At 38.9% G+C, this 27,667-nt stretch overlaps 1 protein-coding gene across 5 annotated transcripts; it reads right to left on the reverse strand.

The window, feature by feature from the left end:
• Positions 1-1,006: 1,006 nt before the first annotated feature.
• sppl3 (signal peptide peptidase 3) lies at positions 1,007-27,667 on the reverse strand. 5 transcript variants are annotated; one of them, XM_044175196.1, is made up of 12 exons: positions 27,105-27,667; positions 13,999-14,031; positions 13,024-13,101; positions 11,319-11,410; positions 11,070-11,189; positions 10,756-10,834; positions 9,624-9,736; positions 8,366-8,472; positions 7,104-7,267; positions 5,828-6,018; positions 5,541-5,650; positions 1,007-4,036 (listed from the first exon to the last, which is right to left on the reverse strand). In XM_044175196.1, the coding sequence occupies exons 1-12, from the start codon at positions 27,128-27,130 to the stop codon at positions 3,965-3,967; spliced, it is 1,185 nt and encodes a 394-aa protein (XP_044031131.1). In that variant the 5' UTR covers positions 27,131-27,667; the 3' UTR covers positions 1,007-3,964. The 5 variants fall into 5 exon arrangements, with proteins under 5 accessions (XP_044031131.1, XP_044031130.1, XP_044031133.1 ...); XM_044175195.1 differs by having other exon boundaries at positions 11,301-11,410; XM_044175198.1 differs by lacking the exon at positions 13,999-14,031.

Here is a 27,667-nt window from a genome sequence, read left to right on the forward strand (position 1 = left end):
GTGTTCAAGTCATTTACTTAAGTAGAAGTACCAATCAACAATGTAAAAATACTCTTAGTACAAGTTAAAGTCATGCAGTCAAAATCGTACTTAAGTAAAAGTACAAAAGTATTATCACCAAAATGTACTTACAGCCTCAAAAGTTAAAGTATTCGTTCTGCAGAAAATCAGATTCTGCAGACCATTGACTGGCATAGTATTATGAGATTATTAGATGTCATATATAATTAAATAGAACTATAGATATGTCAATACTGATGCAACAATGTGTATGCAGCATTTTACTGTTGTAGCTGCTTGAGCTGAAGCTTCGACTTTAACTATACTGTTAAATAGTTTAGTGGTTCCCAACCTATAAATCCGGGGTCGTGAGATGATAAATGGGATAGGAAAGAAGATAAAAAACAGTTCCACTACACAAATTTATTGTCATTTTTTGGACTTTTCTCCATTTTTTGGTGAAATATTATATTTTGTCTACTTCTTAGGGCCTCTGAAAAGTTTATAGGGGAAATCTCTCTTTAGTGGAATCGCCAACAACTCAAGAAACATGACAAAGGGCCTGAACTAGACCTCATTTTTGTGAGAGGTCACACAGTAGAAAGGTTGGGAACTACTGGTTTAATCTTTAACAATTAATTGTATTTTATAAGCTCATCATGTGTTTTTATGTAGAATCTTAATCTGAAAAGTAACAAGTAACTATAGTTAGTATACGTAGTGGAGTATAAAAGGATAGGATAGCGTAGGATATGAAGTCTTCTTGCTGTCCCATACTGATTATATATTATGAAAGAGGACAAGTTCATAACAATATAGTGTTTATTAGTTGTTGTTTCCTGTTTTTTTTATGTAAAACCAAAAACTTGACCCTGTCTTTTTTTGGAGTAACTAACAATATTCAAATTTTCTACAGCATAATATTGGTAATGTTAAAACGACTTTCTGAACAGATACAAGTAAGTCTTTAATAAAAAGGCGACCCAAAGAAAACGACACACTGGCGTTACAGTTAGAGTCATGTTTATTTACAGCAGAATCCTGAACGAGGAGGGAAAGAAGGGGAGAGGGCAGAAGGAGGGGTTAAAAGGAGACAAAGTGTTTTAGATCAAGCGCTTCAGGATTCATGTTTCACTACACAGTTCTTAATTTATTTATTCACCATTTTTCTATACAGAATCCATTCAGCGGTAATATCAATGCACCAGCAGAGCTGGAGTCCTCTGCTGGAGGGAAGAAGAGGTGGAAAGAAAAATAAAAAAACTAAACCACTAAAGAAAAAGAAAAAAAAACAACAACGAGGGGGTAAAAAGAAATCCTTTTTCTATATATATAAAAAAAACTTTTTATCACCATGATCGTCATCAATTATTTATTTATGTATGTATGTATATATACACACATATATATGTATATATATATATATATATATATATATATATGTATATAAATCTATATATTTTCTTGCCATGTCCATGGAGAGGTGAAGGGGGTTTGTGGTTCCATGATGTCCGAGTTTCGACGACTGCACTGAGCGGCAGGTCGGACGTCCCAACCTGACAGCATTCAGGTCATAATATCAGTCAGAGGAGGTCAGAGCTGACCAGTCGCAGTCTTTCTGACCTGCAGCCTTTCTCCCACCCACTGACGCTGCTCTGTGTGGGCAAGCTCATAGGTCCAGTGCCTCGGTATCGGCCAGCAGACTCAAAACTGCAGTAGCCCTATTGATGCAGTCCAAGAAATGATACACTGTACACTTAACATGCACGGCCAGATAGCATAAAAAAGTAAAAAAACAAAACAAAAAGCCAGCAAACTGTGTCGTATGTCTCTCTGAATCACTCACACTTTTTCCAGTATACATTAGATATTAACCGACAAGCACCACAAAAACGTGGAAGGACAAAAAGAAAACTGTCAGAGACCAAATGGTGACAGCAAAAACATCCTATGGGTTAGTTTTAATTTCTAAATTTCCATTTTCAATTTCTCAAGGGCATAACTGATTTTCTCCCCTCCCTAGGTCCAAACAGACTTTATTTGATCTGGCGCCTGCGCACGCACGCACACACGCACACACACACACACACACTCCTTTATCTATAACTACATATGTATCTAACCATAGTATGTCTTCATATCTCACTGGCCCTCATCTCCAGGCTTTGACTCCAAACTTTCACAATAGTCAGGTCTTCATCGTCTGAGGTGAAACACTGACATTTACAAAGTTCAGATGAGATGTACTGTTGTGCTGCTCCACTGACTTGTCTTTTGTCAAAACATATAAAAACTGATCTGATATCATCATGCCCAGACATTTATAGACTTGTGAAACCTGAAATAAGATGCTTTTAGTGTTTCCATGGCCACAAATGTGTGTAACTTTAGGATGTGCACAAAGAGAAGTTCAGTACAAAACCCAGCAAGATGTGTGATGTGGTTTCATGATGAAAAGTAACATAGTATACCTTAAAATTAATTCAACATTCATTTATTTGAAAAAAACACTTTACATTTCCACCTGTCTGCAGAGAGACTGATAAAAAGAAAATGAACCCCCTGTTGGGTCTTCGGTAAATTTTTTTTTTACAAGTTAGACACAAACTGTTTCCATTAGACATGTTATGTGTTTGACAGCTGGATCCAACACGCCCAGCTCAATGGAAACCTGACTATTGTCACTGTTTTTAACATGTTCATGATTTAAAATTAAAACCAAGTAAAACAACCATTCACTCATCTGTTTCGCTCTCCCACACACACACACACACACACACACACACACACTTTAACACTAGAGCAGGAAACTAACCTTTTAAATCAACCAGCCACCGATGCAGATGTTTTGTTTCCCCCCCCAAAAAACCCATCAGCTACGTTTCTATTACACAAGCCAACAAACTTTAGAAAACAACCTCTAAATGATGGATGCTCACCAGTCGACTCGACAACTGAAATTTACCAAAATTCGGCTGTTGGCTGGCGTCAGTTTCCCACCCTATTCAACATGCTCCCGAACACAAATACAAACTCAAGATACCGCAAATACACATATATACAAATAGAAGCAGCCCCTCAAACGCTGGGGGCAGCTTAACAATTTATAATGCATCATTTCTGTATATGACAAGAATAAAACTTTTCTAAATAAAATACATAGTTATCTGTGAGGGCGGGGAATGGGGACAGCAGATGAACAGATAGGAGGAGTGTCAGAGGAGGGCTGGAGTGCAGGGAAGAAGCCATTGTGGTGGGGTGATGGGACAGACGAAGAAAGCAGGGGAGAAAGAGGGAGACGGATAGAGGGGGAAGACTCTTCTCCTTTACTGTGTCGCTGCTCCCGAGCACTGTCCTGTGCCACTGCAACACTCCGCCTCTTTTCCGTTTGTTTAAATTGTTCCATAATAATATTAATATTAATAATAATGACCACAACAATGCTAAAAAAATATATAGAAACCCCAGCCATGTCTCACAACCCTAAGTCCACAAAAAGGGGGTAGGCCTGGCCCTCGAGTTCATCTGAGTCAGTGACAAACAGAGATGCAGAGAAAATTAAAGACGCAGAGAAAGAAGGAAAAAGCAGCGAGAAGAGGCCTGATGAATGGAACAGGAAGTGGCAAATGAGACCAACTACAGAAGAGGGGAAAAGGAAAAAAAGAGAGGGAGGGGGCCAGAACAAAAACAGCATAGGCAGGATGTGCTATAATGAAGAGGAAATAAACAGTAAAAGAGGAAGCAGAGATGAAACGGGAAGGATGTAGGAACCAAAGATGAGTCGTGTTGGGGCGTTGTGATCCACACACTGGTGTCCTTCTGAGGGTTTTCACAGAAGACTGGCGGAAAGCATGAACAAGTGATGACAACATGGCCTCACTGTGAGTGCGCCCTCTCTCCTTCCCTCTAATTAAGGTAAAGGATCCGCAGTCCTCCCCGTGCTGGTCGTTTATCCCAGGGTGCATCATACCTCCAGGAAGCGGGAGCTGCTGGTCTTGGTATGGAAGGGCTCGGACCACATGCGCCGCAAATCCCCCTGTGGACCAGAGACACCAGTTTGGACGAGAGTCATGAGTCTTAAATCAAATGTTTCCTGATTATATTTGCAGCAGAGGTGTACCATTAACCTGTCTGACAATTAATTTGTCGTGTTTTGAATTTCATAAGTCACAATAATGAATAAAACCATTTTATGAAACATTTTTACAAGACTAGAATAGAATCTTACGCACTTCAACAGGATGTGTGACCATTAACAGAAAGTATGTGTTAATTACATAATTTCAGTCAACAATAAGATAAGCTGCACTGTTGAAAATGTTCAACAGTGCAGCTTATGCACTGTTGTAAAAATTAGGGATGTCCCGATCAAGTTGTTTTGCCACCGATCCGAGTCATTTAATATTGAGTATCTGCCAATACTTCTATTTTCCTAGATAATACAGGTGCACAGTGCACACTTCAAGTACATTAAAGTTATTAAAATCAATTCAATGTATATGATTGACAATTGAATACCTCTGCATTGAATTAAGAAAAAAAAATGCCTGCATCCAAGCTGTTCCTTAATGTTTTTATTTATATTTTGTTACAAAATAAAGTATATAAGTCTCTGTAATCTTTTTGGCCTTGTTGCTGTCTCAAGGGAATTTCTCTCTCTTTTTAAAAAAGTGTCCTTCAGGGTTTGTTGCTTAGGTGCAGCCTTTGCCTGAGTTACCTAAATGAACTGTATTCCGTTGAGTGTTTATTTTCGTCATTTGTACATCTTTTGCGTGGATTACATTGATAAATTACTCTTATTGGCTTTTTGCTCGAGGGGCTTTTGTTGCACTTGCAGTGGCGTGGTGAGTGTGGTTGTCGTCAGCTCTCCGCCGCTGTCTGTCTTGCCTCCGAGCAGGGGCTGAGCCCTGCCTGCGGTGAAACACCATGCACCATAGATGACAGCAAAACGCAAGAGACTCTCACATTGAGCTGAAATGAACGAGTGCACATAAATTATGTAAATAATATAAATAAACAGTCTCATACTGCATTTGCTGTATTTGGTGTTTCGCCGCAGGTGGGGCTCAACCCTTGCTCTTAAACACACATGGAGCTCAGCAGAGTAGAGCAGAGACAGACAGCGGAGAGTTGACAATGGCTGCACTCGTTCCGTTGCTGTGCATGAAAGCTTCGTGAGTAAAAACACCTGTGTAACAGCTGACTTAAAACAAAGGATGGGACTGGGCTCAATATACCGCAATATAGCCGAAGCTGATCAGTTAAAAAAATGCCTTGACTGGCCCCGATACCGATCTTTGAGATTGGATCGGGACATCCCCAGTAAAAATATAAAAAAGACTGCAGGTGGAATCCAGCTGTAATATTTATCCCTCTCTCCTTTTTTGGCAAAAAACAGTAAAGATGTCCTTTGCGTTCCCTTCTTATAAAGGGTTCAATTTTCTTTACAATTACAGAATTCAAGCAAACTGCTGAATTCTGCAAAACTGCCACAGCTGAACTTCCATCTCTTTTTGTGTCCCATCCAGTAGTCAGTGTACCTTCAGGTAGGCCATAGTGAGCAGAGGCAGCAGGGTGAAGGGCACCAGGTAGAGCAGAGCGGGCTGAGCAGCACGATGGATCCTGGAGGCCACAGTGGCAGTCAGCAGACCTGAAGACACAGTCACATCATCATCAATCACATAATAAAAAACATGCTCAAAAACCCTGAAAGAGAAAAGAAAATACCAAAATAATGGCGCCCAAAAATCACCTCCAAACATATCTAACGCTGAAACAATAAAACACCTTGACCATCCATCCATCCATCCATCGACTGCATGCTTACCCACAAAGTATCCGATGAGAGTGCAATGGAAATAGGAGACGCGCTGCATGCGTCCAGACATGTTACCAGGCCCTGGGACTTCCCCATTTGCTTGCTTCTTATAGTTGTCATAGCGCAGGACGAAGCATAACAGCAGCCCCGGCATCACGATGTCTCCTATTCCCAGCATTGAGAAGTGACTTCCTGTGGAACTGCATGGATGGGAAAGAAGTAGAAATGCGTTTGGAATGGCAAAATACAGAAACACTGGAAACATGGTCCAAAGCAAGAATAGTCGTGTACAGCAAAAGTATTTGTATTTCATAACTTGTTTCTTTTAACAAATTTAGGTCCTGACCAGATGTCAAATTTGAACAAAAGGTTTACAGCTATGCTAGCAGCCCTCTCATGACAGCAGAAAATAAAATTGCTGGATGGATGAAAAATGGAGAAACAACTTTGTTATTCTTAGATTCTTATTGCTAGTGGGGCCTGAGGGTGTTTGTTATTCCCTAAATTGAAAAGGGTCAGAAGGCTCAGCTATACATTGTTTGACTTGGTTTAAATTTATAATATCATTTATTATTACGCTGTACTCAGCTTCAGATGTTGGCTCAGCCCAGCATTAAGGCGTCAGTTTACTCCTTCAGAAGTGCTTGTCGGACAGTCGAATAGCTTTGGAAGCCCCCTCCTCCCACACCTTTCTAAAGTTGGAATTAGGGGGGGCGGTGTGCCACCATTTCTGTAACTTTCTGACATTTGACATTCATACCCACTTCACGTTGTGATTGGTCAGCTGTGCAGAGATGAGAAAATAAATTGGATTTTAATTTCTCTCTCCCCTGTCTCTATGATGACCAGCTTTTCACTCCATCTTTGTGTGTGACCTTTCACAACAACTAAAAACACTTTTGGTTTCAAACACGTATTATGAACTAGCTCTGATCGAATATAACCCGACACTCAGAGGAATTTAGAGGGAACAAATTAAAATTTTGACCTGTTTGTGGCACTAGATGAAAAGTCGGGATCACCAAAATCGTTTCATTCTTTGCTGACCATGAATATCTGAATCAAATCAGTCTGGACCAAAGAGTTGGACTGATAGACCAACCAACACTACAATTTCAAGAGCCACTGCAATGGCACAGCTAACAATTAAATTTCACACACCAGAAAAGACAGTGATCAGCTCAAGCAGTCAGCTCAAATATGCAGCAGAAGCTGGTCAATAGCAGCTACAAGATCGCACACAGCGCTACTTTACCCCCCCATGGTGTGGTTACGTCAGTCTTACCTGGGAAAGACCAGTTTGCCAGGTAAGGAGAGACGGGGGACGTCGCGGCCCATCCCTGGCCCCAGGTGGAGCTTCCTGGACAGAACATCTATGGGATTTTCAGCAGGTTGAGTGGCAACTTTAACCATCACATTACTATTGAAGATGTAGGCTGAGAAGAACACCTGGAGGGAAAAAGGAGAAATTTATTATTATATTTATTATTATTATATATTTACTATTGATAGTTTCAGCTTCATACATCTCCAAATGTTCTGCTACTGCAATCGCCTGTATACCTGATTTATTTCCAAGTAGACTCAATCACTGCTTCAAACTACTTCTCAAAGCAGGAACTCCCAACAAATCATAAAGAGCAGATATTCATTTATCCTATTAATCTCATGTTTGTCTGTTATAACATTACTGTGAACATAAATGGTCAGCGTCAGTGGGGAAATAACACTGAAGGCAGTGGTGTGCTGGCAGGTTGCTAGGCGCCCAATATGGTTAAGATGAGAGCAATTGAAAGAAAATGTGCTCACTGGTAGAACATCACCAGAAGCAGTTTGTTTGTGCAGTGTCAATTATGATTGTTTCTGTTTGAATTTGTGTGCAGAACATAGTTTTTGCTCTGTTTTAATGTTATATGTGACATTTATTTGTGAAAGGAAGTTTAACATTTCTAGTAGGCGTTTCTTTTTTTTTGAAAATGCCAAAGTTATTCACCTTTAATCTTTTCTAAGAAGTAATGAACTGACTAATTGAACAATCTCAAACATCTAAAGCAGCCAGGTGCTCATAGAGAGGACAACAGACATAGATAGGGACAATACCAGATATTTTAATATTTTTTATTTCTCAGAGGAAATAGTGATGTTCATCCTACTTTTGGCTCAGGGAGACACCTGCCTCTTCGCAATTTATCTGGTTCATTTCTGTTTATGAAGGTTGAATTTTGTAGGTAGCTCTCAGCATCGATGCTAACTACCCAGATTCTTCCAAACACACTGCTGCTGGAAAATGTAAAATGCATCACTTCCTAAGCAGCAAATAATCCAGCTGGCAAGGAGGTATTTGCTCGTGTATGTTTAGAAAACAAATGTAAGGGATTTCATAAGCTCAATCATTACTGTTTTGTATATAGTCAGATAGAGGGATATATTTGTGGACATTTTTTAAATGAGTGTGTCCTTGCATATATTGTCTGTTTGCTGCATCTCATAGCAATGGCTTGTATGTCAGCTGTGATGGGGGTGGTTTTGGACAGGAGCACATCTTACCCAGAACACGTCATAAATGAGCAGTCCTGACAGCAGCAGGCAAGACACCTTCAGACTGGGAAGTCGTACAAAGGCTATCATGGCGACACACAAGCCCATGGCTAAAGCTGCGAGGAGGAAAAACACAAGATAATCAAAAAAAAGATCAACAGAAATGAGCTGATATAGCAACATGGGAACTGATTTTAGCAAGTTTATTTAAGAAACATTAATTACTGTGTACACAGGCCTAATTTAATTATGTTTCTGATGACATTTCTCTGGTCATATCCTAATTCACTTTTGGGTGGGGGGGGGTGTGACCTGATAAGACACAAGATGGTGTTGAGATTAAACATGGGAGCATAGCCGGGTTTTCATGCATAGAAGATCTGTATCAATAAAACTATATGTTTGTTATAATGGCTGCATTTTGCATGTTTATTTATTCTAACCAGGTGTAAAGGTGATAGGAACACAGTAAGGGACACAGTAACATTATTACACTGGTTCCAATGCAGGGACACACAGTAAGACAGTCAACCTTGTGTTGAAATCTTTTACAATTTCTGCTAATTTTACAATCAGATTTTGATTCTTGAGATTCTTTTCTAATTCAAACTGTTTTATCTGTCTTTTAAATTACGATTAAGCTTTGCCATTTGTCACAGGGATGAGTTGTTCACATTACTGAAGACTGCCAGTAATATGCTTTAAATTACTGAAATCAACTGGGTCAAATAAAAAAAAGTCCACACACCCACTCACTTTTCTCTGCTTTATCAGTGTTTCACTAAAATATCAACTTTGATCAACACCAGTTTGCTTAAATGCCAGGTATGTTTTATATAGCAGTTGACTAATATAAGTATATTCTTCCTGTGTTAGCATGCAGCACACTGCAGTAAGAGCCTGGAAATAGTGTTGCTAAAACGTTATATTGTATGAGTCATGTCAAGTTCCCTGTTCCCCAGGAGGAAAACTTAATTTTGTCCAGACTCTCGCCTTTATTGAAGATTGGGATGGCTGAATTTATTTGTTTAGCAGCTATGCTAACAAAACTTCTTCTCACACACTTCAATTCATTGTCTAATAATTGGCTACTTCAATAATTAAGAGACCATTATGTGCTGATATTTAATTCCTGCTCATTATTGTTAATTGCTAATGTGAACCAAAAACCGCCCTGCAGTTTAGAGAAATGTTACTAATCTTTGGATCATGATTGGAAAACCTGCCGCCGACACACTGACATAAGAGTCATGGCAGAGAGACGCACCGTCCATGAGAAGCCAGTGTCCAGTCAGCACCCAGATGAGCACCAACATAACAGAGAGGGAGAAGGACAGGAGCTCAGCCAGAGTGAAACGCCCACAGCAGCCAAAGGAAATCCTGCAACAAGACAAATAAAAGACATTCTTGTCTAAATCAGACATAACTATTCATAAGAAAACTTGACACATACGGGCAAACATTTACAGGCTGATATATTTTACCACTTCGCAGTATATGCATACTTAACGACGCAAAGAACAACTAGGGTGAGAGAGCATTGATCTGTATGGGTGAGAGAGAGGAGTGAGAGAGAGCCTGTGAAGATGATAAAACACTTGTCTCTCATAATTCATAAAAACGATTCATCCATGTGTTTGAGTATTTTTTGGATAGTTGTGAGCTAGCTAATTCTAGCTAAGCTGTTACTGTTATAACTAAACAGCTAAATTGCAGAAGTCATTCTTCTTCTGGAGTTTTTGTTTGGTTACCAAGCAGCTTCTGGTGCATTACCACCTCCTTCTGGACAGGAGTGGAGCCGAATCTGATTTGCAAGACGGACTGTAATCAGATTTGTGATCTGGCCAACGGAGACACATACGTGGCTAAGTGAAAATTAAAGTGTCTTCATCTGGATATTATCTGAACAAGACAGACCTGAAATGACAAGAGGCCTGAGATGCATATATGATAATTTGTGTTAAAATACACAAAATAACAATAACCTAAAAACTGAGCAGAAAAGGGTTTTCGGTTGGAGGGTGGTTTATTACTGGCTCTGTAAAGCAGACAAAGGTTTACTGAAACCAGATAGGAGACTCTGAATCTGTAACTAGAGAGGAGGTGTACATATTGGTTATTGAGTAGGTGGGTTGTGTTGTTGGTGATTCCTTGTGCTTTACTATCGCTTGAGACCGGAACAGCTATAAAAAAATATATTTCCCACTTTGGTGTTAAGCCAAAGTGGTATTAAGCCTTGCAGCCAGTTTCAGTTTTTATTGAGAAGAAGCTGATTTATGAATACGCTGAATCACAGAGCTTAACAAATATTTGTAAAAGACATACAAAACAGCATGGAGCAGTTTGAGCAACAACAGACACGATTTAAAAGATACAAAGACTCCACAAGGTTTCCTTACTTGTTCTGTGGGGAGCAGGGTCTGGTCAGATACTGGCACATTGGCAACAAGAGGAATGCAAATGCAATTGTTGCAAGAACTGAGGAGAAGAACAAAGCACAGCTGTGAGACCAAAGGACTAATACACCTAGACTGCTTGTGCCAGTCCTTTTCTGTCAGCTTAATGGGGTAGCAAATGGTCTTCACAGTTTCAATAATCAACACAGATAAGAGGCCTTCCCCGGTGTGTAACTACTGAACAGAAATGCGAAAGCCTCATGACAGTAATTCTACAGCTGTAGAGTTTTTGTGTTATGTTTGAGAGCGGCAGTTACCTGCAGTGCAGATGGTGAAGACCACCTGTACTGAGTCAAAGAAGAAGAACATGACTAGCAGAGACACAGAGGCTCCTATGGGCAGGAACAGGGCCTGTGTGGAGTCTATAGTCTGAATACCTGCAAACCAATACACACATCAAAGTGAGAAGGATTTCAAAACACAAAAAAATTCAAAGTGATTACTTGTAAATCCAAGACAATATTTTGTCTGTATATTTCAGGCCTTGCCATGTCGGTAACACGCACTGTTGTTTGTGTTGCTGTTATTGAAAGTCCCTGTTGTTGTGGGGTTACCATCTTTATCCTTCTCCTGGTTCTCACAATCCATGTTTAATGACCTGCAGGAGCGAGGGAAAAAAGAGGAGAGTGCAGAGAGCAGGAGAGTGAGTTTAACTCGGGCGTCAATATTCAGAATCTCAAAAGAGTGTAAACTGTTGATATGAGGTGAAGGGCTATGCAGGAGCCGTAAAAAACAACCTTTTTCTACAGTGAATGTTTTAGAGACTACAACTTCCTTTCTTTTACATTGACTCAGTGTGAAAGGTTTAGGTGAAATGTTGAATTGATGGCTAAACTTTGCAGAGATTGGGAGGTCCGTGAACTTTTAAGCTGAACTGAGGCTCTAAATCGAAACCTGAGAAAAAAAGTGTCTCACTAACATCAACCCATAAAAAATTAAGATTTTTTTTTCCTGCTCACAATCTGACATCAACAGCCCTGAACACAGTCATAAAAACTGTATTATATACTGTACTGTATTAACTGTATTAATATTATTCCCCTTCATTCCCATCTTACAGGGGTCGGCCTTTTTCACTGAAGACAGTTTGACATGTCACAAAAGGAAAAGCACAGGTGTAAATTAAATGTCCTGGTGTTGTTTATGCTGCTTCACTGTCACAACTTACTGGTACTGGCATGAACTGAGCCATCGTGAATGTTATTAGTAGTGTTATGTTATTAGTATTTCTGATTCTGATTATTAGTTATGTTCTGATTATTAGTTATGTTAAGAGTTGTGCGTTTCCTACTATGACAAGTCAAAATGTCTGGACTGACTGGAAACATCTCATTTAGAGGGCAAAGAGTAGAATCCTTAAGCATCAGTATAGTGACGTTTCCATCCAAATGTAGTGCAAAGTCGTGACTTCCAAATAATAACTACAATCCACCCAACGACCATAATGTGCCCCAACTATTTTTTTCCTGCCATCCAAAGTGGCCTGTATCATGGAGTGAGGATGGAGCAGCATCATATTGGCACTGTCCTCTCTACCTCTTTATATTTGGATGGCAGAAAGGTGGTTCGCATCAATAGCCCACAGTTATGCAGATAAACAGTAGGTTATCTGAGAGACGGACACCTGATTAATTCTGCATCTTAATCCAACAACAGATGGATGAGCAAAACATACCTGCATCTCAATTCAGCCTGAGAATCAAACTCTATGAACTCTATTTACTCAATCATAAGACTTCTCTTATGAAAACAAATGTGTTTTGGTCAATATCCTAATGCAAATCAATCAAAACACCATTAGGTGCAGGACTGTAGATTATTTCCATTATGCCTACTGTTCACCGGGTAAACTTGGACTGTGAAAGAACCTAACACTGCTGCTACAAGTGTTTTTTACTCATATTAACCAGAAGGAACACATCCATTTTCACATATTTACGATAACAAACCAAACAAAACATATTTTCTTTAGTTCTTAAATTCTTGCAGCCTGAGACCCAAAATGGGAACATTTTACTTGATCCTGTAGGGCAAAAGCTTATGAAAACATATAAGTGCTTTTGTTATGCGTGATACTGAGTTTAACTATTATTTAAGAAATTATACTTTATACTATTAGGTCCTTGGTCATGTGGCAAACAAGACATGCTCTGCAAGTCATTATCCACTATCCTCTTGACAACTGAAGTGATTATTTATTTAGTGACTCACCTGAAGCTGCCATAGACGATGAGAAGGATGGAGATGAGGAAGGTGGACACCTGGCTGGAGTCAACTAGGGAGTATGCCCTAAAAAAGAAAGAGGAATACAAACATGAGTCTCAACACAAACGTCTATGTAATGAAACTATATATCTTCATAGTGATATTACATTGACTGTAACAACTTGTATTGCTTACTTTTCTACTTAACACAAGTTGTCACGTCCATAAACATCATATGCACAGCCGGAAAGTATATCAGCCTCAAATACACAAATGATACTATGAAAACACTCCAAGCCCTTGTTAATCTGCTGCTTCCTCCTTTTGTTGGTTCTAACTGGAAGCTTTTACGCATTGCAAGTTGTCCCGGCGCCAGTAAGCTAACTGTGACTTGCCATTTCCCCCCAAAAACACCATATTACTGATTCATTACTAGCTGAGGTGAGTGATAACACATTTGTTGTTTGAGTTCAACCCCCATCTGATGTGCTGAGACTTCCTGTTATCCATCAGATCATTACATGTTTTTCTCAGTATGTAATTTCATGTTTGATAAGCCTCACTGATAATTTCTGAAAGAGAAAAATCTGTCCCTCAAGCCATTTGACCCTGCATGATGCCTTTCCAAGCGTGATAGTGGAGGTTTTAGCCAAAGGACACACTATTTCAGTTCAATATTACTGAATGCTGTTGTATGATTATCTGACTACACATTTATTATTTATAATAATGCACACTGTAGCACACCAGCAAAAAGACTGTATAGACCTGATTCTAGCACATCTACTTGAACTTGGATTATGAGAGAAACAAATCTGAGCTTTAAAAGCAGGGCAGAAAATTCTACCCTTGGATTTGTTTAACTGTGCAAGTATCCCTTTCTCTTGGAATAAAGGTGGTTTTCCTACCGGATTCTTTGCTATAATCAATTCAGACATACAAACCATCAGTATGAAATCAGAATAGATCATGGTTACACACAGTTCTCTCTCTCTCTCCCTCTCCCTCTCCCTCCTGTGGAAAATAAGAAAAATGGAGACAAGTATGCCAACTATAATTTCAGTCAATCATTTCAGATGCTGCACATTGGCAATCTCACATTGGTTGTGGCAATTTTATCACCACCAGGCAGGCAAAAATACTATACCAAACCAATCAGGAATTAGGATTACACACTACAAGAAGATGCTGCTGTTGTGCACAGAACTGAACATATTCGGTTCCCCTGAGAACCGTGGGCCTCATAATCACACACAAGAAAGCAGCAAAGAAAGGAAAGTGAAACAATTCGATAGTAAAAATTAGAATTGAAAATCTGTGCATTAAAGAAAACTGGGGGAAAACAAGCGAACGATTACGAAAATCAATAAGGCAAATCTAATCCATAAGGTACATTGGAAACTGTTTTAAAAAAAAGAAAAAGAAAAAAGTGGTCTCTGCTCACAATAATGGTAAGGTCTTCTACATTTTGATTAGGCCTATTGATGTAATTTAGGAGCATATGACTCACCCATAGTTTGGAAAATAAGAATCAAATAGCTTTAGTTTTAAAAAGCTCAAAAATGTCATATTGTAAGCAGGTAACTTTGTAAAATGTATTTCTAATTGTTTTATTTTTTGTTATATTGTTTTACATCTGTCTTTTGTACAGCACCTTGATTTTTTAAAGCCGCTTTATAGTTTAAGTTTAGCTTCTTACTCACAGTCAATGACTAGTTATTAGAAATTATAATCAGTATTAAATGATGTAAAACAGAATTTATTAGTTGTGTAATACAACATATTGAAGGCAACATACCTAGTGAAAAACTATCAAGATCATGTCCTGAAACATCACATTTATGTACAGTAACATAACAATAGCTGAAATTTTAACATGAGCATTAAAATGCCTGAGAACCATGGTGTTCATGTTCACGTTTTCTATACTATCTAGTATAGCAAACAAACAAGACATTACAAAATACAGCATACCAGTCTGCGCTTATTGCACATCATCTGTAGACTTTACTGAAATTACTAACTAATTGGTCACACGACAAAAAGAAAAACAGAATTTTCCCTGCAAAATAAAATACCTCTTGACCTAAATCCTCCCTGTGCAATCTGTACATTGTTAGTGTTTTGTGAGACAGACTAGACAAAATAAAGAGCAGCAAATGAAGGACATCATAATGCAAGTCCTCAGCTAAGGGTTGCTGTTAAAAAGAGAATCCATACACTTCTTATTGAAGATGGTTAGCAACTTAGTTCTGGTCTAGGAAAGATCAACCATACTGAACATACTCTTGATGAATATGGCTTAAAAACTCAACTTATCCATATTCTTTTTAGTCTGTTAATCAGTCAAACAGATTTTCTGGTCTCTCTGAAACAAGAGGTTGTAAGATTACACATCTGACTAATCCGAAAATTTCAGCATAAAGTCATCTCACTGTTCAGACAAATGTGTAATCAGGCTTCTAGTTTGCTGGGTGATGCTGCATCTAAGCACAAAATTGTTCCCATATCAATGATCTGGAGCCTTGACATAGTGTAGACTTGACATGCAACCTTATAACGCAGGTCTTTTTCAGGGGCAAAGACAAGGCTGGCATTGTGAAGTGCCTGCCTTCAATTGAGCGGTGCAGATTTGAGCCCAATCCGGACTTGTCTGTCTCCTGTCAAACTCTCAGGCCATGGGTGAGGAATGCAGGCCGGAGTTAAAAAAAACAACACCACCACCATTGACCCCAATAATGTCATCATCATCACTGCTACACCTGTGTAGAGGCATTAAAGCTGTTCTTAGTCTGTAGTTCCCCCCGCTTTCATCAGTGTCTTAAAAGGCATCAGTGCATCTAACATTGCAATCTATTAGCTATCAGCATATCCATTTGCCCGGCTTATCGGCTCCATTCAACAAAGTGAAGACACTGATATCGTTTTGTAGTGGTATAAACACAATCATGGGCTGTATCTGAAATTGCCCCTATTTTGCTACTTATTGCACTACATTTACCCTCCGCCATTATATTTGACTGTCTGAATTCACTATATGGCCCTTAAAACTTCCCACAATAGAAAAAAAACAACAAAAAACATGCCCAAGGCATGTACACTACATTTTCTAACAATCCATGCAATGCGTCACATTTTATAGATACATAATTACACTTGTGTGAAATTACACCTGTCAAGAGTAGAGAAAAGAGTAGAGTTAAACAGATATATCAGCTAATATTACTTACTGAATGTTGGTTGTTAAGTAAACAAGAACTTGCAGTACATTAATGCTCAAGATATGTTTGAGGTAATTAATAAATAATTTCACTATTGCAGTTTATTTAGTTATATATAATAAAATGTCACGCTCCGTACAAATCTCACCCCACTAATTTAAGGGATCCTTATCATAAATATCTGTTTATGGTTATTTCTATTTACCAGACTCAAAAATTCTGTATCAGTTGAGCTATCTTCATAACTGTTTAATTGTTGAATTTACTGCTCACTATTAAGTAAGTTATTGAGTGTTTATTATATTGAGAATAGTAAATGAGAGAAAGGGAGACACAGCTTTGGTATACAGAAGGTGCAAATTGGTAGAGGGTAAGTGATGATGACTGATACTCCACATTAGCAAAACGGAACAATAGTGACAAGTTGACCGCCACCAACACTGACTGAATGACATGTAACAGGATATTTGTTTACAAGACAGCTCTAAAAAATACCCCATTAAGTTGAATCAGCATCTGTAAACAGTTTCTGATAGTTTTCCATTACTGCACTCTGGCATTTCTTTTTTTTCTCATTAAAGTTTGATTTAGAGAGCTCTGGGTCAACTTTTTGAAGGCAAAAATGTTTCCCACTCTACTACAACTGTAGCCAGCAACTCAATCCTTACTTGGTTATAGTGAAGAAACATACAGTGAGTATAAATGGTTTTCCTCTGCAACATACTCTATCATGCAGGCTGCATTTCAGTTTGTGTTGGCAATGCCTGCAAAACTTGAAGGAGCGTAATATGTTGGAATCCAAATCTCAATGAAATCTTTGTTTAAATTATACATTGATATGAACATGGAGGATAACATAATAAACACTATCATGGTATGAACAGGGCTCGTGAGGTAATGCATTTTGGTTCGGTCAGAGCTACAGAGTACTAAAGAAATTACTATTTCATGTGTAGAAATATCAGGCCCTGCAACTAAAATCAATCCTTTTCTGTTGCCACGCAGTGAATCCTAGTTCAGAAAGTATCACCGGGCTGCATTAATAGTTTTCTTCCTTGTACTGACAGAGAACAGCCCTTGCATAAAAAGACTCAACGTTCCAAATCATTTTTCATTCTGGTGCGCATGTGACACATGAATTCACAGTTTTATTGTGATGCTGGGGGGGGGGGCAAGAATCCCCTGTTACTTTCATTCATTCAGTAGCACAGGAATGACTACAGGGTGTCTAGGAGGGGAGGAGTAACATGTAGTTCACTGTGGAAACAGGACACAAGGACAATACTGCATCATGTAGCTTTTCAGATTTTGTTTGTCCAATACAAGCCTCTACTCAATGACTGAAAAACACACTCAGCAGGCATCATCATTACAGATACGTCACATTACAATGGGGCCTAACCTAAGTTGTAGGTCATAATAAACATCTAACAATATAGCCGATCCAAATATGACATCCTATTCAGGCAAGTGGTTCTTTTGTATGTTCTAGCCTAAACTGGTTGAATGTCTTACCAAACAGTTTGGCCTCAAACATTAATAAACTGTTAAAGAAACAGATCTTTTTCTTCGACACACAGACACTAATGATGTCACTGCCTCACTGTCAACACAGCATGCAGATAGACAGCTAGTTTAATCTACCACAGACCTAATTCATATTCTAGTATCGAACTGCTTCGTCTGAATTCTGCGCACAGAAGCCTGTAGAACATGGGTGAGATAGATGAATGGAACATTTAAAAACAAAATACAATCCCGGACTGTTGAGAGCTGGATGGTGGCCCAAAGTGCCATAAGACGTCCTTGTTCACTGACAGACTAGGTTTTCAATAACACAATTCCAATACCGTCCTCCATCAACCCAGTTGCATGCATGACTTGACCACTAAGGGCCGGGTCACCAGGACACAATGAAGACTTCTGCAAATGCTGCCCCTGAGAGGCATGGATATTAAAGATTGAGTGTCCAAAAATAATATCTTACTCTACTATTTCACCAGATTATACACATGGAGTTAGATTCCTCAACTGAAAAATTGTGAGCCCCTAGCATATATATTCCCTTTACTATCATTTACACCAGTTTACAGTAGTCACTGGGTGGAGTTGCAGCTGGACCTCCAATTGGGAATTAACATTTATCTGCCTCCACTTTCTCATCCAATTATAGATGTAATGGGTTACATCCTTCAGGAACAAGAATGTAATTTGTGATCAACAGTGACCTTTTTGCCTCCATGAAAATAAGTATACCTCCCTTGCATTGCTGCTCTGGTTTGTGTTTACACCTTTCTGTGGCATTTTTGTCTTTGTTTTAATAAGAGATCAACGTAGAAATGGATAGAAAAGATTGACATAGAGAGCATGTGAGGTCCTGGGTTGTGTTTGTCCATGATTTTACAATTACATGGCCCGCGCTTCAGCTTAAGAGTCATAAGAACACGCTGCAGCAAATGTCTTTTAGAAGAGAGAAAAGACAGATCTAAACTAGCTGCTGGGCATCTTATCTAATCATTTTGTTAATTTTCAGAGAGCACATGAACACAATAAGTGACACTCTCAGCCTCAAAATGTTAGATGAATTAGACTACTGTCAAAAAAAATTGGAGGGCTAATCTTAAGTAGTGCTTCTGTTCAGGACACAAGCAACAGGTGTTTCAGTAATCCGTTGGATTCAAAACGGCCAATGTGTGCTCTTAGCTGAGAAAACAGCAGCATTAGTTGTGTCTATATAGTTACAAAATACTGTATACAACAGAAGACTTAAGAGTGCGTATGGGACTGTGCTTGCTGTCATTTTTGTTCTTTGATGTACCTCAGATTCTCATTACAAAAGACTACAAAGGCTCCTTGACAATAGATATTACTGCTGATTAGGTAAACAAGATTATTTTACATGTGCAGAAGTCAACATTACCTACTTTGTGAGTTGTGTTGATTAGTCAGTGTCTAGAAAGGCTGAACTTGAATTAGATTGTACTGTGGATATTCTTAATAATACGATTTTGGGATTAGATCTTAATAATAAATCCTGAGGAAGCATTTTTTTTCTTAAATTCGTTAATAAAAAGGCCAAAGGGAAAGGGAAAAGATACTTTAGGACTAGTACTTAGTGGATGTTGTCAATATGGACCTGCAGCCATTAAAGTAAAATGTCTGCATGATGACATATTTATATTATTTGATAGTAATATTAAAAGGGCATATTTAAGATAAAAAAAATTGACAAACCTTTATAAATTCAGCGTGATAATAGTTTCTGGACAATATCCTAAATTGTTGGTTATACACTATGGCAGGCAGTTACACAGATGGGGACAACACCATGTTATCAGTTTGTAGTCTGAGGTAATAACAGTGACAACTAATGGCAGGCAGCACAGAGGATCGACCAAGTTAAAAAAACTAAAATCCTCTCTAAACCTCCCTATCTCTACTACAGGGCTGATCTGTTATGGGATTGCAGAAAAAGAAAATCTGTTGTTGGTGATGGCAAATATATCAACACATTAGCTAATAACCTCTGCTTATGTTCATTAGCTAAGGTGATTTTACTAGATCGCTGTTGAAAACATAACGTACAACACAACAACCTCAGTCATGCTTGCAAGAAGCACTATAAACTTAAGCCTATTAAGGCCTATTAAGCACTATAAGCAAAAACAACATTGCGTTGTGATGACACTGCATAGTTATGGTAATGTGCTCACTTTCTGCTTGTGACACTGAGAAATAGGGAGTGCTTTGTGTTACTGAACATCAAAAGATTTCCTGCACACATGGATAGCAACGCTTACAAATCAATCCTCCATACAATCTAAAGAATTAACTGTAAAACATTGGTGCTAAAACAATCAATGTATCAATTAGTTGATGAACAATTAACAATGTAAGTAATTTATCAAGTAAAAATATCACAATAATGCTGGTTACAGCTTCTTGTGGGTATTCGTCATTATTTTTAAAATGTTATAAACTAACTTACGTATTTTAACTATGGTCAGCCAAGAATAACCTACAGTAAGTGTGGGAAACACTACGCATATTGCTGAATTTTAGACTTTCAGGTCGATAGATGTGGTTGCTGCATATGGAATATTATATCATTCAAAAAGTCGTACTTGAAAACAGGGTTTTGTATCTGTAAGCTTAGTTTTGTAGACCTGTACTTTGTTTTCTGCCTGAAAACTCCGTTTTGCAAGTGCATTCAGACACAGGCTTGCTAGCTCAAAATACTTACACACATGTGTGTAGGCTCACAGACTTTTGACCGGTTTACTACGTGGTAATGTTTTGTACACAGGGTGTCACAAAAGAAACAGGCTAGCCACAAGAGAGAGAGTGCGGGATCTTCAGTTTCTGACCAATCAGTGTCTTTGGATTCGCTACGCACAACACAGTTGGTAGCTAACGATGTTATTATAAGAACAAGCCAACATCGTTAGCTACCTGCTAACAACTAGATTGGACAGCCCATTATTTAAAAATACATTCTAATAACATTTTGTTGGACACAAGTTTATGTATTTTGTTGACTCACTGGCGGTCGCGGAGACCTGGAATGTATTCCAAATCCTGTTTGGATAATAGCTTATTACTCAGGACTATCTAAAGTTACCACTTTTACGGGCTGTCAGTCACTTATTTGAACAGCGGTTTTTGCCCTCACGTTCAAATATTACACAGCATCAAGTCAGCTCAGAATAAAACCTCTGCATGAAATTCTTTTGTAACACTGTAACTGTGCACACAAGATTAATTATCTCTATCACTCATGATGCGATTGGTCGCACTGATGAAACATAATTTCTGTAATATTGGAGATTATATGTTAATATTTCTGAGTGAGCAGGATTGTGGTGCAGCAGCAGAATGTTGTTTGAAATAGTTTTCTTTAAATAGGCTGCGTATAGTCTGAATGTGTTTTAACAGCATTTCAGTGACAATGTTTAAATCTACTACATTTGTTGAAGTAGCTGAAACAAAGCCAGTGAATGCTGTTGAGTTAAGATCCGAATAGATGTAAATTTAAAATCTACTGTATTTTAACCTCAGAGATGTAAGTCTGGTAAACGATGAATTAATGAACACTGAATAAAACTGTGTGTTAACTTAGACACTTTTCCCTGCTCTGATTCATAAATAAATGTGCACAGTCTGCATATACAAGCATTAATATCTTTATGTCCACTGGATTGGACTGGAGAGCCATTGATAATAGCTTTTTTCATTCACCACACATGAGCTTAACTCAGAGTAAACATACTCAGAGTTGATTGAACAAACTTTGATCAGCTGTTCTGGAACCAAAAACTCAATGGTGGAAAGAGTTTTCCATCTCAGGGTTCATCAACTCAGACTTCAGGGTTATGCTCTGAGTTTGTTATACTTGCTTTCTGGAACAGACCCCTGGGGGAGTCCATCTTTCAGGGTTGGAGGAGTTGACTGAGCACCATCAGTGTTGACTGACAGTGTTGACTAGCCAACTGTGTTGTGCGTAGCGATTCCAAAGACACAGATTAGTCAGAAGCTGGAGATCCCGTCGTCTCTCCCTTGCGACTAGCCTGTTTCTTTTGCAACACCCTGTGTACAAAACATTACCACGTAGTAAACTGGTCAAAAGAGCAGATCACTGCTATGAATAACAGACCATTGCTATGGACGCATGTTCTGATCACAGACTCTCAAGTACAATCATATCAATCTGTAGATTGTGGCAAAAAAAAAGAAGTTGTAAAATCATTTTTGAATCAGTTAAATCAATATTTGGTGTCAAATTATTGATTTCTTTAGTAAGTATACGTGTAATAAGCAGGATAGCAGCGAGTTGGTCATTATTGCGAAATTAACCCCTCCAGGGTGATTCTAGACCTCTCCACTTCATGTCGGGTTCCTGCATCACACTGTCAGGGTTGAACATGAAAAAATTATTATTTATTTTTAACAATTGAGCAGATGCTTAACATTTTTCAGTCTAAACTAAATATAAATGGAATTTATTATGAAATGAAACATTATATTATTGATGGCCATTATCAAAGGCAAACTCAATGTAGAAAGGTAGAGCTGGCAGCTGTCTGTGGGGACACCACACCAAATGTAAATGACAGTTGTCCGGGCATAAAACCAATGATCTGTTGATCTTTACCAGCCGTCAGTGCTGGGGGAAAAAAAATTCTTTAAACCGATAATCAAATCGAAACCTTAAAATCCAAAGTCAAAATGAATCATGGATTTGGAGAATCATGACACCCCTAGCTGTAATGCTTACTATTGCCACATCAGAAAAGTCCTGTCTTCCTCAATTACATTCTAAAACTTACTGGGACATTTGTTATGTACACTCTTACAACCAGCCCTGAAGATAATATAGTCTGGACCCATTGGTTGTTCAACAAAGCATTCAACTCAGATGCTAAACCAAAGCAAAGGCACATGACAATTGGGCAAAAAACTATTGCTACAGTAAAATTTACACTGAACGAAGACCATTATTTTACATTGTCTATATTGGTTCTCCCTGTGATAGCAAATAGTGGCAAAACATAATGGTTTATGATAAAAGACAATTTCTTTGTTCACTCCTAATAAGCAGATTAAAAGCTTTCACAAGATACGAGTGCAGTAACTGATCAGTGTTTCCCCAGATACAAATACAAAGAAGAGTGGCATTTGACATTTGCCTGGATGGATAAGTATATGACAAGTGCATAGGGCTGCTCTCACCTAATATGTATATGTGACTGTATAGCACTGTGTACACTTCAGGAAGCACTATTTTCACAATTTCACCTCAAATGTGATGGTTGAAAAGTTCAAACATCCACAGCATGCATTTGCCAAATGCTAAACTGAAAATGAGGAAGAGAAAATAAGAAAAACAAGTCCCTTGACATATACATGTACCAGTGTGACAGCAACATTAAGTCACCTACAAATGGTTAGGAATCAAGTAAGCTGCAAAGCTACCTGCTGCTGTAAAGCCTGTTAAAAGTGGCATCAAACAACTTGCCAGCTTCAAACAAGTCACCTTCAACACTGTACATTAGCCAGTTGGTTACAAGGTTTAACAGGGCTCGCTGTGGTTTACTTATTAGCAATTCATCCAGGCACCAACATCTCTATAAAACTAATTGTGCAGAACAGAATGTGCAAATGCTGCCGAGCACAGAATCCAAACCAAATGTCTGTACACATTGTAATTAGAGGTCTGTGTCTTCAAAGACCTGGTATTGCATTCAATGGTTCAAGATGTGACAATGCCTGGGGTTAGTCTAGCTGCTCCTCTCCACCTCTCCAACAGTGACAGAGACTAAAGGCCCCCACACTTGATCAGCGGTAAAACCGCTCTGTGCTGGCTGTGCCATTGTTTTCTTATGGGGAGAACAGTGGTGCCCAGTAGGTGGAAGCGCAACCCTTGGCAGGGCGCACTCCTCGAAACTTCCACTAAGTGCTGCGCTGAAAGTTCAAATTATTTCAACTTTGACTTTGGTTGCCACTGACTTTTCTAAGTGTAACCAATGAGATAACAGCTGTATGCGACGTAGCCAGAAGTGACACATGGGATGGGAAAAAATCTCATACTCTGTGTTTCACAGGCCCCTGAACTCTATAACACAACATTTAAAAACATACCACAATTTCGCTAGGAAAAGTAATGCATGACGAAATGTCAGCAGTTAGCGGGAGCTACCACGTTTTTGAATAGGCATATAGTTTACGAACTTAGCTAAATCCAATACTAAAGTTAGTTTAGCGCACTTTTTGATGACGCTTTGCCTCTGAAAGTGTCTGCACTATGCTCTGCGTCCTACCTCGGGGTGAGCTAAGAGTACATTTCTTATCACGTGAAGGCAGCTTCAGGCATAGTAACAAAAACAAGCAAAACTGGCAGAAGTAATATTTCCAAATGACTTATGTTTGCTCTAGCATCTAGTGTAACTAAGTTATTTTACCTCACTGATGTGGTATAAAGTAAAGACACCACCCACTGGCCAGGTAATGTAAAGGAAAATACGGAAGTGACAGGTGGATAGGATAACAATATAATTTGTTTTACAGCTCCCAGTCTTAGATGTACATACTCCCTCACAACTTAATGTCTCACCTGAAACAGATTCAAATTAAAAGGGACATGCAAAAAAAAGCAACCAGTCACGTGACAGTGTTGTAAAATTGACTGTATGTTGACGTGCAGCGGTAAAAGCAAACGTGACTTATCTGTTTGGTTGCAAAGCAGACATTTTGCCTGTGTGAAAATATAAGCTTTGATTTAGCTTCAACTACTTAGCCACCTTTATCTCTCCAGTTCTTCAGTGACTTTTAGGCCATTTCTGGTACAATAGATGGTCACTGTCCTTAATAATGTTTTTCTGCTTAGCTTGCACAAGCAACTACACACTCAAGCCCCATTCAGATGGGATTTATTTCTTTTGCAGAGGTGGGGAGATTTTATAGAAAAACACCAAAATGTTAAGAAACACACTTGTTGTCTTAACAGGAGTTAGATGAAAAGATCAATGTTAATTTAACGTTGATGCAACATACAAAGAATGGTCCCAGACATGTTTAGCCTAGCTTAACACAAATACTGGAAGCTACAACACAACTACACAATTTTTAATCTGGATATACTATCTGGATAAGGAAAAACGCATGTTAACATCAGGTGTAAATGCATGTAGAACGCATTATGACCACATCTTGAGGTGGTCAGGCTTGCACTGTGATTGGATTGCAGCCAGGTGTAAATGAAATCCGAACAGCGTGATCACATTCTTAAGAAAAAAAAATCTACTCAGCAAGTTGAAAAGTCATCTAACTCCACCTCTTCCTGCAATCTTAAGCAAGCTTGGCAAAAGTTACAAGTAGTAGCAGTAGCTAGCAAGTCTCCCCTCACAAAAAGCAATTTAAAAAATAAAAACGACCATCTATAATTAGTACATCTCTGTCACAATCCATTACGGTAAAGAAGCACTCCAAGCAAAGTTTTGCAAAAAAACAAAAAAAAAAACAAAACATAAACATCAAATTAATATTAAATCAACTGTTTTGGGTTTTAGGCAGAGCCCTTTAATGGCTCAATCCTGAACATACAAAAACATGTAAAACAGGATTTTCATCACCTGTTATTGGCAAACTAATTCATTAGTTTCAGTCTTCACATTACATTTAAAAGATGATATTTGTGTCAGTGTCTATGAGGTCACCTGTTAACTGTTTTCTAGTGACCGAGCTGCTCAAGTTCAACCCCCAAAATCAAAATTACTCAAACATTACTACATAAATGTTAAAGGGGAACTCTGGGGGGGGGGGGAATCCAATGGATGGGATTTTCCAAAACAGTGGCTCTCCCTGATAAAACTACAGCCGTTTCCTACATGCTAAATATTGATAGTAAAAATGGATGTCATAACAGTCCCCCCCAACCATACAAAATGCAGGTCAAATTTTAAATATAGAAAACACTTTAGTCCTGTTTCGATATGCCAGATGAATGAGATGAAGAATAAACAGTTCATAAATGTGAATTGTCTGTGTTGATCTTTAGCCTAATCCTACACATTCTGCTGTGGTTGGGCTTCTTTCTCCTCCTGTAAGCAATTTCCCTAACTGTGCAGGTTTGTGACTACAGTGACCATGACTATAACTATAACTATAAGGACATAAAGCCATTCTATTGACATTTTTTAAAACGTCATGGTGTTTACAAATATCCTAATAGCAGGAAAGGCTTCTGTTAACTGATCTCAAACTGATAAAATTCATACAATTGATGTTAAAGACTATAAGGATGGGCATTTCCAGACAAAAACTCACAATAATTATGATATTAAATAAGAGTTAGACAAACCCATAAGATGAAAACACAGCATTTCTGAGAACCTCTACCATTCAGTGAACCTAGTCTGCTCTTGGAGAGTCATTGGTTTGGACTATTTATACACAACAGGATGCTGTTCTAAAAATGATCATTACAAACACTCAACCCTCAAACAAGCATAATTTAGCCTACATTGATTAGCTAGGCCTCAACAAGACAGGTCATTTTCATTCATGGGGACAACGCATTCCAGTGATCACATCATCTCTGTCTGGCTTCCGTTTAATCTATTCTTCACCAAGTACTAATATTCAACAATAACGTTAGCTACGTTAAGTGTGTATACCTCACAATCTGCTAATATGATTTGTGACAACCTGTCGTGTATCACAATGCCAAGCTCACCCTGAAACTGGCAGCTTGGGACATGACTGCGATGCCCGTTAGCTAGCTTAGCTCTACGGAAGAACCTTTGTTATTGTGTGCAGCGGGTCGACGACGACTGCTAGCTATCTAAGCTGCTAACGCTAATTTGTTGGCACAGCTAACGTCAACTTATCTAACTGTCATACAACGTTGTGCTTGTTGTACCAAATAACAATTTTTCAGAAGGCAAGCGCTGATATAATGAGCGAAACAGTCATTCACCAACTGGCTAACGCAATGAGCTTATCAAGCCGTCAGCTAGGCAGCTAGCTCTTTAGCACTTGCTCACAATAGCTCCATTGGAATTGTGCGAAGCTGGTTAGCGTTAGCACAGCATTAGCTCGTGGAGCTGATTAGCCGCTGCTAGCTAACCAGCCAGCTCAAGTTAGCAATATCAAAGCTGCAGGAAAATATATTTGGATGAGTGACATTTTGCTATCTAGACGGTGACATATGCATATGAATACGTAGGCGTGAAGGGCCAAGTATTACAGTGAATTGTCAGAAATATAATTCATTGGTTTAGTGACCTGTATCAATCAGGCTCATAGGTAGCAGCAGCTAACGGTAGGTAGCTACTACTAATCGGTAGCGCGATGCCTGTGCGCACTCACCAAGATGTGTAGCCCTGCTCCGCCATATCGCCGAAAACAGTGGGTTCCGCGACTGTGGCTAACACAGATTCAGGTCCCGGTGACAACCCGTAAGAACCTCGGAGAGGTTTTCTGCTTATCCTTCACAATCCAACGTCCTAGCAGTTACTTTTAGGTGACAACATGATGATACATCCTGGCAGCAGCTAGTAATCACTAGCTGAATATGTTGCAATTGAAATGGAATGATGGTTTGCTATCGTTAGGTGGACAAGACAAAGCACCCCGAGAAAAAAAAACACTGATGTTATTTTCGTCGGTTTCGCTAATGTCCTGCCGTCACCCCAGCCGAGAAGGCTTGGTCTCCAACGATGCTACACCCCCTGTAAATCCATATTCAGCATGATGTATCCAGGTTAAATTCAGATATTCCTCAAGTCTGCACCCCTAGCTGTTATGGAAGACGTTCAGCTTTGTTTTCTATGGCGAGAGTCTCGGGAACGCGCAAAATCGCCCTGCTGTAGAGCTTACAAGTAGGACGTGCACGGAAACGCTTCTGTGCACTGAGAATGCTTGCAATGGTT

This window comes from Siniperca chuatsi, linkage group LG18 (genome assembly GCF_020085105.1).
Source record: "Siniperca chuatsi isolate FFG_IHB_CAS linkage group LG18, ASM2008510v1, whole genome shotgun sequence".
Taxonomy (NCBI): Eukaryota; Metazoa; Chordata; class Actinopteri; order Centrarchiformes; family Sinipercidae; genus Siniperca; species Siniperca chuatsi.

Excerpts from the sequence above, each read along its gene's own strand:
- sppl3 (XM_044175195.1), bottom strand. The coding sequence starts at position 27,130 with ATGGCGGAGCAGGGCTACACATCTTG. Across the intron at positions 7,268-8,365 it reads TCATTTATGACGTGTTCTGG|GTGTTCTTCTCAGCCTACAT; the intron begins GTAAGATGTGCT and ends TTTTCCCTCCAG. Across the intron at positions 4,037-5,540 it reads TCACTATGGCCTACCTGAAG|GGGGATTTGCGGCGCATGTG; the intron begins GTACACTGACTA and ends TCTGGTCCACAG.